The 12,014-nt window shown below is 36.0% G+C and overlaps 1 protein-coding gene across 1 annotated transcript in view; it reads left to right on the top strand.

The window, feature by feature from the left end:
* Nucleotides 1–1,685: 1,685 nt before the first annotated feature.
* The window catches only part of slc44a5b (solute carrier family 44 member 5b), a 36,083-nt gene continuing 25,754 nt past the window's right edge, over nucleotides 1,686–12,014 (top strand). Inside the window, exon 1 of the mRNA XM_051903643.1 lies at nucleotides 1,686–1,924. Coding sequence (XP_051759603.1) covers nucleotides 1,888–1,924 — 37 coding nt within the window. The 5' untranslated portion in view covers nucleotides 1,686–1,887. The remainder of the gene's footprint in view (nucleotides 1,925–12,014) is intronic.

The raw sequence follows: 12,014 nt of genomic DNA, 5'->3' as shown, positions 1-12,014 counted from the left end.
TTTAATCCTCCTCTGCTGAGATCTGGAGAGATTTAAAGTCTTCTTTTATCTTCAGTTGATTTCATCTAAGGCTGTGGCTGAAGTCAGTTATAGCTCTTGTGTTTCTATTTGTCTCTTTTTTTCTGTTCTCTTCTTCCCTTCAGTGATTCTGCTTGTTAAATAAATAAACACGTATATGTAGCTAACATAGGCTATAGGCTATGCATGTGTGCATTTTCACCTCCTCGGTGATGACATTCACTGTCTATAATTCACTTTGACACCGATCCCTTACGGCATCAATGCACTTTAGCTATGTTCGTTATTCACATACCTACTGTTCTCTTCTTTTTAAAGAACGTCAAAAGATGCGCTTGAACCGTTCCCGTTCTCTTTTGTCATTTTTTCAAGAAGGGGGATGCCATCCCCCCGCATCCCCCTTAAATCAAGCCCTGCTTATTAGACCAGTTACTGGAGTCTTAATAGATTTGTGATTGTTACAAATAATCACAGTAAGAGAAAAAAAGTTGGATTCTGTTATAAACTGGATTTAATCATTAAGTAAATCTAAGATATAAAAAGCAGACAGCTTATTGGGCTTGTTTTCCAACATATTTCACTGCATATGCAACAAATCAAAATGTGAAGGTTGCCTAAACCAGGGGTTTTCTATCCTGAGTGCTGCATTGCATATTTTGTATGTTTTCCTTATTAAACGCTTGATTCAGATCAGGCATTAAAGGCATAGTTCACCCAAAAATGAAAATTCTGTCATCATTTACTCACCCCCAGGTTGCTATAAATTTCTTTACAGGTTGTATAAATTTCTTTGTTCTGTTGAACACAAAGGACGATATTTTAAAGAATGTGGGAAACTGAACAGTTCTGGGGCACCATTGACTTCCATGGTAAAAAAAAGTTTCCCACATTCTTCAAAATATCTTATAATAAGCCTGTTTACAAACTTTCTTCAAAATACCTTCCTTTGTGTTCAACAGAACAAAGAAATTTATACAGGTTCGGAACAACTTCAGGGTGAGTAAATTATGACAGAATTTTCATTTTTGGGTGAACTATCACTTTAAGGCATGTTCATCAATTTACATTGGCATTAATAACAACACATTACTGCCATCAGGTGGTGAAATGCAAACGTTGGCACTTGGCATCCTCAGTAATTTAATAACATGCATTTCCACAGCTTGTGGTTAATATTCATTTTTTCAGTTTTATTTCATTTATTTCATTTTTGAAAGATCTGATATGTTAAAATTATGTATTACTTAATCCAATCAAATCAAAGTTAGTCGTTTGTTTACATATATTTTGGATCTTAAATAGGGTAAATGTAGTAGTCTTTTAAGATGAAACAATGCAACTAAACCAAAAACATTTGAGACGTCTAACCTTTGTTACTACATGATTTATATCTAGTTACATGGCCGCCAATCATTGTGGTTGCCACAAGGCCATACTGTACATAAATGCTTACAGAACAATTTCTTATTGTGTCGAGCAGCACAGGAGAATTTCAAAACACTGGCACATTGTTTTCTGCTGATTTACTTCGTTCTCAAGTGTTTTTCTGTGCCTTCCCAATGTCTCCTATTTTCCCACCAGTATTACGATATGTCCCACCTCCTGAGGTTGGATTGGCTTTTGGGAGATGATGACACGCAGCGATTGGGCAATTGAGGCGTCACTCATACAATGGACCGCCTCTGCGTGCGCAGTGTCCCACTGCTGATGGCGCTGTAAACACAGTGACGCGGCCGTTGCGTGGCCCATGCAAATCACAGATTGGTGTTGTATATGTGGACGAGTGCGAGAGACGCTATATTCACGTCCACAGCTTCATATGCAATCACATAAACAAAAGACACGCGAGGACTGCTCGTCGGAGGTGCAATGGCAAGGAAAAGTGCAATTCCTCCTTCATACTATGGTAAGAGAGCAGCAGTTTGTGAATCGCTTTTAATCAAGTTTTTGCAGTGAGACCAGTGACAAAGGGAACTGACCTAGCGGTGCTGCTGGTGTCAACTCGATTCTTTATTTTAAGTGTTTGGCTGTTCTCTCTCGCAGTTCATATTTTAAGAACCTCTATCCAGAACAAAAGGTCCACTGATATGTTTTCATCCTGATAGTTACTTTGTTGTTGCAAAACGGGATGATGTGCAGACAAAACATAGGTTCGAATTCTGAATTCGGAAAGGATTTAATTGTTACGTTATAGAAGTGAACTGGGAAGCAAGAATTGGGATAATGGAAAACATATATGATGTTTACTGAGATTTTTGTGTGTGTTTTTGTGCTGTGCAAGTCCTCATATTACGTGTGGTACTCTTATAGCTTAGTATACAACCAGTCAATGTGGAGTAAAACAACGTGATATATGGGTCAAAACACAAACAAGCCGAGACCTTGTATATATTGCAAATCATGGGAGTTGAACACATAAATAAATTAATGGCACTCTTAAGAAATATGATCAAATTATCCTACGCTCACATGAAATGAAGATAATAACGGTGACTATTTTAGCATCCACACCAACAGACGATAACGTTCTGTTTATTATAAAGTCTGTTGGATTCTGATTAGCCGTCAATGTTTTTATCTTAAAAAATCATTCTGAAAGTGATTCCAATGATATTGTTCCGTGTCGTTATTGTTATAGCTGTGTTGGAACTTCCCTATTCTCATAGAATTAGAACGATTATTAAAACTTTATAATCATAGTTATCGTCCTTGGTGTGAACAGCCCTTTATACATCTGTTTTATTCTACATGGAGTGGGTCGCCCCCTAATGATCGCCGCCATGTTGCCATCACATGACCAGTTGTTCTGCTGCTTTAAAAAACTTTAGCTCTTTAAAGTCGGCTGGATTCTGATTGTCTGTCAATTTTTTTACCGTTCATGAGCTAAAAAAAAACGTCCTGAAAGTGATTCTAATGATATTGTTCCTCTTTGTCATTAACGTTTTATGATGTGATTAAATTGCTGGAGTTGCTGTTTGTAATCTGCACATCATTTTTTTAGTCTGAATCCAAGAGTGTGTTATACACACATATATGAATGTGTTTATTATGAGACAGAGAAAAACAGATTAATAAAACTTAAGTGGCAGCAGTTAGTAAACAAATTTCATGCTCAATGATAGGTGTCATTTATGCAGTCCAAAGCCACTCTTTGAGAATGTAGTCGGTCTGGAGTCAGATTTACTTCACATTCCTCCATAGAGTACCTCAGGGATGACGTGTTTTTGTAGGCAAAACCCGGAAGCGAGTTAGCATTTTAGGACTTCCGTTTCCATCGCCCCGAAGTCAATGGGGTTTTTTAATGGGTTTTTGCTAAAGGTCTGTGGTTAACAAAGCCTCTAAATATTTTCACGTTTTGATCTATGACATAAAAACACACCAATTATAACCCACTTGTGATTTTTTTTTTTTTTTTTTTAAACCTTTATTGTGTCTTAAAAATGGTGGTTGCTAACAAGTTACTAAAAGGGACTACTTCCTTTGGTGGGGACTTTAGACATCATCATGACAAACAGGACATTTGGACAGCATTTCTCATGAAAAAGTGGATAAGTATTCATACACAGCGCAGATCATAATCAGTGAGCATATTTTCAAATAAAGTTGCTTTCTAAATAAAGTTTGAGGAAGCTTGGTGGTGGTGACGTTGATCCGCGATCATGGTGTGCTGTAGTCCGTTTATAGCCTATTGTTAGCTTTTTATATCTGACGACTTTATTTAGACTTCAAAATGTATAAATGTTGTGTTAACTTGATAGAAAAAATGTGTAAGTGTCATAACCCTTTGTTAAACACAGAGCTTATTTTTTGCGATTTTCCAAAAGTCTATGGGAAAAATGCATTGGCTTTCGATCGAGGGAACCCGTGCGCCGCTAACTTCCGGGTTGGCCTACAAAAACACGTCATCCCTGAGGTATTCTATTGTCATCAGATACCTTTCACATTGTTCTAAAAAAACAATCATTCAAAATCCCCCATGAGCTTGAGCAGAGCACTTATAGGCCCCCCTAGCCATTTAACACTACTGCGCTAAATATTTTTCAGAGGCAATCTGTCTAATTATAACGCATAATCATGCCAAAGGGATGCATCTGGTACGCCTACGCACCCACAGCCATTCAGCATAGCCATCCAAATAGAGTTGTAATTATTATCATGTGATATACTGCATCTGAAACTCTATTTTTAAAGCCTAGAAGGCTCACCATGGCAGTGCTGTTGAAGTGTCAAAGAACGAAGTTTTCTTTGTCACGTAAATTGTGCAGGGAGCAGCTGTTTCTTTGACTCGCTTGGGCAGGGTCAGGCTCTTTGGCCTTTGCCTCATGTATTGTTAAGTTCCCACGAGTCCCCTATCAATCACAACTATTGTCAGATAGAATTGCGAAATAGTCTGAGAGATATCCAAATCAAGGAAAAAAGCCATCAGATATGATGTGGAGGCATATGGTTGTTTCGAAGAGGCTTGTGTTTTTTGTCAGTGCATCAGTCTGGCATCTGGTTTCTTTCCAAATTTGAAAGGGGTTCTGGTATGTCTGTATTTTGTTTTTTTGTTCTTGTGTGGTTGTTATCATGGCAGTGGGAGTACTGTACTGAGATGATATACAAAGGCAGTTCATTTGAAGCTGAACTGTGTGGTTTCAAATGTCTATGGCAGTGGAGCATTTGGATGGGGTGGAGCTTTGGCTGACCTATGTTTGGGTCAACTGTTCTGTCTGTTTCCTTTAAATACACAACTCAATGCAAATGTACTTCCTGTGAAAACAGACATTTCTTATATTGTACAATGAATTAAAAAGATTAGGATCTATCTACAACAATGTGACAATATCATCGTAAAGGAATAGTTAACCCAAAAATCATGTTGTTCCAAACCCGTATGACTTTCTTTCGTCTCTGAAATACAGTTTAGAAAACTTTTAGTATACGTTTAGTATATAAAAATTCACCATAAAGGTATCATAATAGTTGTCCATCCATATGACTTATGTACAATTTTCCAAGTCTTCTGAAGTCATAAAATAGGTTTGTGTGAGGAACAGGCTGGTCATAATTCTTCTTTGCCATAACTGGATATAGTGCTGTTTTTCAGATGCCTTGTTGCGATAAACCCTTAATACTTAATATTTTGCTGTCGACAGATAATTCTAGTTAAGAAAGATTGAGCAAATTTGTCTTTTAAGCTCTCAGCAAGAAGTATAGAAGCCTCCCCCTGGATGTGGAAGGATCTTATTAACAGTTCCTCAACAGGACAATCTTCCCTTAAGGACTGAAAGCAAATTATATTCCTGCTTCAGAGGTTGCTACAAGAGGTACATTAAAGATGTCTGGAATTATGTAGCTAATAGAGAGGACAAGTCGGTGCATTCATGTGGGACCAGATAGTCTCTTGTTATCTCTTAAGAGTTTAACACAGAAGATTCTCTTTCATGTCCACTGCCTGTGGTACAAAGCAGCTCTCAGTGGCGCATGCCATAGTCCACCATAGTTCAGAATGAGCTCTCTACTGTGAGCCTGGGACATTAACAATGACAGATTCTACTGAAGCGCCACGCTAAGGGATGAATGGCTCATAATGGGTGTCATCTCCCTTTCCAGTGCCTTTATAAATGACTAGGAAGTTGTATAGGTTCTGCTAATGAAGCCTACATGAAAGACTGGACCTGTATGAAAGACTAGTTACAAAAAGCATCTTTTCTGGGTCTTGATCCAAGCTAATTTTGAATGGAACTTCCAAAAAAAAAAAAAAAAAAAAAACATTGTGTGTTAATTGTAGGTAGAAAGTTTTGTCAATGCTGTGGCAGAAATCACTCTTTAATGTCAGTCCAGTCTTTTTCTCACTGTTGTAAGGCTTCAAAACACTAGAAATAATTAATAAAGTGCACAAAGTGTAAAGACCACTTTTATGTGCCCTGTTTGAAGCTTGAAATCTTTAGTCCCCATTTATTGTAATTGCATGTAAAGAATGACCAGTCTTCAGAATTTTTTTTCTATAGAAGATAGAAGAAAATTGGTTACACTGCAAAAAAAAAAAAAAAAAAAAAAATTGCTGAAAAAAGCATTTATTGATTAACCATTTGTCTGTTTTGGATTTCTGTTTTACATTTGCACAAACTTGTTAGTGTGAACTTGTTTCGTAATTGATTAAGTTTGCAACATTGAAAGTTAATGAACAGAACTGAAACAACATTACACTAAATTGAGCTGAATTAAATTACACTATTGTCTTCTATAGGGCTGCGTTAAAGCTGAAATTGAAGTAGTTTCATAATTGATGGATTATACAATATTACAGCAATTATTTTCCTGTTTATTAATTTGAAGCTGAAACCTCAAAAAAAATTGCTGGATGATGTAGGGGTGTGTCAATATAGACATGATTAATTGGTAGAAATTTGTTAACCAGTTGAGATTTTGGACTATCGTCTCTATCACAGTTGCGCAGTCATGTGACGTTGTGCTGTGGCTTAACGAGAGCTCATCATTTGCATGCATTTTTAAGCATTGATGTTTAAAAACAAGTGATTTTAAACCGCTGAAGCACAATATGCAGCGAAAGAGAGCTCATTTCATTATATACATTTCTGAGCGCAGTCTGAGAGATGCGTGCACATAAAGCCGCTGCGCATACTTATATGTACTTTCTTTGAACATATGTACTTAATATTCTTTCTTTGCCGCCAAATTGGGCTTGAATGGTCATATACACACACTTATGTGTCAAAATGCCCGTCTTTGCGAGTATCACAGTAAACATAGTCATTTATGTCTTAAATGAATGTAAAGAGTTGAGAAAGAAAGTGACAGCAGCCTAATAAACCTGCTGCTGTCTGTGTCATTAATGTTAATCAAACAACAAAAGACAAAATGAAAATCACTCACTGCTTTTGATTGAATCACTTTTGTAACTTTAATAAGAATTTGTATTTAAGTTACACAGTGAAGACTGTGGTGTTTTTTGTACATTGAATTACTTTATACAATTTATGTAGAATTTTTTATTTCTGCTTGAATTTTTTCAGGTAGGTCCATTTCATTTGTGTCTTTGTTCTATTGTAGATTTGTCCTATTGCTTGTGATTTTGTTTCTTTGTTCTTATTTTATCACTGACTGTTTACTTGTTTTCAGTAAGCTTGAAAGTTTTTTTTTTTTTTATTTACTTGGGCTAGTATTAATTTTTTTTATGATATTGAAATTAGTGAGGAAAATTAAGAAATTTCAATGGTATCAATCATTTTGATATCATAACCTTATTTAAAGCAAAAGTAACTATATCATGATATATATATATAGCGAATTAAAATTCTCATATCGTAATATAAGAGTTCATATCGCCTCATGAGTTCATAGAAGGTCATATCACCCACCATTAGCATGATGCCTTTGGTTGTAAAGATGCAAATCACATTTCAGACAGTATCCAGGAGTCATATTCACACTCACACTGTCAATGTCTATACTGTCCGTCTGGTGCTCAAGGCTAAAGCTGGTGTCCTTGAGAGATATGCAACCAGTTTTACTCATTTGAACAGGCACTGGCAGGCACTGCATTACATTTACTTTGTGATAGGGACTAAGCAACAGAACAACATCTACATACATGTGACAGATTTTGATGTACTTTTGAGGCATTTTGCCTAATAAACAAACAGCCAATGTGACTTTCACCTTCTCTTTAGTACTTGACTTTTTACATAAAGGTGCCAGAATTACCTCCAATTAACTTAAATTGAAATGTAACTAAGTGTTGGTATTATCACACAGTAAATTATCAGAGTAGAAACAGCTGAAGTGCCGTCTCTGTTGTCATTAAGTAACAGCTCTCATTTGAATAACCAGTTTGGTGATAAATTAAGAACAGCTCTTTGATTAGACATAGTAATGAAGCAGCCACTTGAAAAGTAAAGCATTTAAACTCCAATCCTCTTATTTGAGTATAGGCAAGTGATAACCAGCATATATCAGCAAAACACAAGTCTAAAGGGAAGGGAGTTTCTTGCATCACCAATCTGCTCTGTCTGTCACTCTCTTCACTTTGCCCGTCCATCTGTCCCTGACGGTTTGCGTGTCTGTGTCGCTGTCTGTCACTCAGTGTTTGTGATGACATCCAAGTAAAGTTTGAGTCAGAGAAAGTATTTTATATATATATTTTATAGTGCATTTTTGTGTGCTCATTAATTAATAAAAAATATGTATATCATATTATTTTGATTATTATAAATAATATCAACATGACTACATGTATTCTTTTATTAGTACTAGTAGTATTTTTACTGATGTGTGTATAGTACAATAACTATTAAAGGGTTAGTTCACCCAAAAATGAAAATTGTCATTAATTACTCACCCTCATGTCGTTCCACACCTGTAAGACCTTCGTTCATCTTCGGAACACAAATTAAGATATTTTTGATAAAATCCGATGGCTCAGTTAGGCCTCCATTGACGGCAAGATAATTAACAATTTCAATGCCCAGAAAGCTCCTAAAGACATATTTAAAACAGTTCATGTGACTACAGTGGTTCATCCTTAATGTTATGAAGCAACGAGAATACTTTTTGTGTGCTAAAAAAACAAAATAACGACTTTATTCAACAATGTCTAGTGATGGGCGATTTCAAAACTCTGCTTTATGAAGCTTCGAAGCTTTACGAATCTTTTGTGTCATGAAGCTTCGAAGCTTCATGAAGCAGTGTTTTGAAATCGCCCATCACTAGATATTGTTGAATAAAGTCGTTATTTTTTTTATTTTTTGCCGCACAAAAAGTATTCTCGTCGCTTCATAACATTAAGGTTGAACCACTAGTCACATGGACCGTTTTAAATGTGTCTGTAGTAGTTTTCTGGGCATCTGAAAGTGTTAATTATCTTGCTGTCAATGCAGGCCTCACTGAGCCATTGGATTTTTCAAAAATATCTCAATTTGTGTTCCGAAGATGAACGAAGGTCTTATGGGTGTGGAACGACATGAGGGTGAGTAATAAATGACAGAATTTTCATTTTTGGGTGAACTAACCCTTTAAATATAAAATTAATATAGTTGAAATGTATTACTCATTTGTTAGTAGTGTTTTTTTCTTATTTAAACAGCAATGCTGAAATTATAAAATTATATAATTTTACAGATTTAATGACAGATTTAATGAAATGTGCTTAAAACCCATATATTGATCAACCGCCCATATTTTTCCTCTAGCTTTATGTTGTAACATTTGCACAAAATATTTATTTATTTTAATTATTTATCCATTTGTGTATTTAATTTATAGCAGTTTGTTAATAAATTTAAAACTGACAATTTTAAACCAATTCATTTGAGGTCATGATTGAGATGCAGCATATGTCAGGGACTTGTTTGTGACTTAATGCCATGAGGTGGGAACTCCATGTTCTGCTAGGAAGAAGAAAAAGTAACCACACAAGAGTTTCCATTAGACTAAACTCACACTGTCTGCACCTGCACGCCTTCCCAGGCTGTTCCTTATGGAGAAACACTGAAAGAGGCTTGTGTTATGCAGCAAGGCCTGCAAGACACTGCTCTCAGTGTGTGAACTCATGTGTGTGCATGGAAAAAAAGCTTAGTGGAAGTAGAGGATGAGAGGAAGAGTAATAGAGAGGGAGATGAGACTTCCAGAGACTTCACTGAGCAGTTCAAGGAATTACTGTACCCCGCTATATATATATATATATATATATATATATATAATGAAATTACACTGTTTAAACTGAAAGTTTATGTCAATCTTCATTTTTAAAAATACGAAATCAGACTGGAAGGATGTTTGTGATTGAAGGAGTCGTCACTGTTGGAATTAGTGTCACTGTCTGTGCCTGTCTCGCTTGGTGGTAAATGTAATTTAGTTTACCTGGGAAGGATTGACACCAGCTGTTCCTTAGTCACAGTTCAGCTGATGCAATTATGCCATGCAAACTGACTAAACACTCAGTCTGTTAAATGCCGGACAGATTATAAATGAGATGGAGAAGTAGGGATAAGCTGTTGATCTGCTTTCTGAGGCTGCTGTGATATGAGATGTGTCTCAGGGGACGGCCTGTTAGCTGAGTCAAGTTTATTGCCACTCTTCTCGTTACAGTCAATTTGAGTCTTGGGGTGGGGTGTTGTTGTTGTTGTTGTTGTTTTTATTCAGAAGTTAGACAAGACCAATAAATCTGTCCTTAAATTATTTGAGCTGACATTTTGTAGAAAGCTTTCATTTATTCTCTACTTAACCAAATGAAACACTTTTCCCTAAGTTCTGAAGATAATTACAAGATAGCTCTTTTTTCCCAAAATTAGCTGTATCTATCCATTCTTGAGACATTTTTGTGTCTTGCATTTGAGAGGCATATACTTCGAGAGCGTTCATGAGCACCCTTCTGAAACCTAAAGTCAGATGGGACGCCCTACAGACAAGCTTGCGATAGGGCAAGCAATGCTGACATTGTTTTTCCCATAATACCTCAGGGGCATTTTCCTGCTGTCCTGACCTGTTTGTCCACTGCTGCATGGCCACAGTGTCTTATTAATTCTTCATTCCTCTCTCTCTCTCTCTCTCTCTCTCTCTCTCTCTCTCTCTCTCTCTCTCTCTCTCTCTCTCTCTCTCTCTGTCTGTTCCTTTTTCTTCCTTCTCATTGTCTCTTTTGTCCATCACTCTCTACTTTTCACAATCATTTTTATTCTTTGAGTTTCTCACAGACTCATCATTCTTCTGACTGTAAGTGTAACTGTAGTAAGTAAAGGGTGGTCGGTAAGTATGATAAATTGGTATAAATTTGACAGCCAGTAGAAATGTTGGATTATCATCTCTGCGATGTTGCAATGTTGCGTCTTCATGCATGTTTATCCTTTGCATGCGTTTTTAAGCTTTGTCATTTTAAATTATCAAGCAATTTAAACCATTTAAGTGCAGTGAATATAAAAGAGAACTCAATTTGGTACTCACACTGTTCTGAACACAAAAAGCCATCCGTTAAACAGTGTGTAAATCCTGAAATGTCTTTTTTGCAATTTATTGTGCTTAAATAAAGGAAAAAAGTTGGGATAAAATCAGATGTGTGTCAGTATCATTTTTAAGCCTTGTAATTTTAAACATTCAAGCATTTTATTTTCCAAGCAGTAAAACATGAAAGATTTTTTACCTAAACTGGAAAACTGAAAAAGCTTTTTTCAGTTTTTCTTTTTTCAGTTTCCCTTTTTCTTTTTTTCTCTTGTATTTATTTGTTCTATTGCTTGTTAATTACATTAACTCTTCTTATTTTATTATGGACTGTTTACTTGCCTTCGATTACTTTTTACTGTACATTTAGTTAGGCTAGTATTAGTTTTTGTAACAAACTCATTTCCAGCAAAAATGTATTACTACTTCATGATAATGTTGTCATGAAATAAAATTACTCATATTGTGATATAAGAGTTTGGTCATATGGTCGATTTGGTCATATCACCTCATCCCTAAGTCAGTAGTTTGGAAGGAGTGGACATTCCTTAAATTCACACCATTAACAGCTCAAGATGTAGTTCAGCCCTCGTGATAATAGAGAGACAGAGAAGTGGAGCTGACTACTGCTTATTGGAGCTCATCCAAAATCCTGTGTGCATTGTACTTCTTTCTTCTTCTTTGCCAAGGTTAAGAGGTCCAGACTGTTTTTGCAAATGGTGGTTGTTGTATGAATGTGAAAGATCTTCTGTGGTTTCTCAGAGATGTGTTAACAGAGCTGTTATTTTTCCTATCTAAATGGCCACAAACTGAACCAATCAGAAGCTTCTCTGAAATGTTTGTTTAGTGGTAATGAGTGGGCATTAAAGCCCCACCCACTTGTGGGCAGAACAAATCTCGGTTACCATAGTTGCCCATTCATGTCTATAAGGAAAATTAATTGAAATGTTCAATATTTGTAATACTGAATAAGTCAATATGGCTATTTTTAGAAAGAAAAAAAAGTTTTGCTGTTGTTGTTTTTTTTTGCACAAAAATTACATATCGACTCTTTATTAATA

Source organism: Ctenopharyngodon idella, chromosome 8, assembly GCF_019924925.1.
Source record: "Ctenopharyngodon idella isolate HZGC_01 chromosome 8, HZGC01, whole genome shotgun sequence".
Lineage (NCBI taxonomy): Eukaryota > Metazoa > Chordata > Actinopteri > Cypriniformes > Xenocyprididae > Ctenopharyngodon > Ctenopharyngodon idella.
Note: the sequence above shows the minus strand (reverse complement) of the source record. Positions and strands in the feature narration are given on the sequence as shown.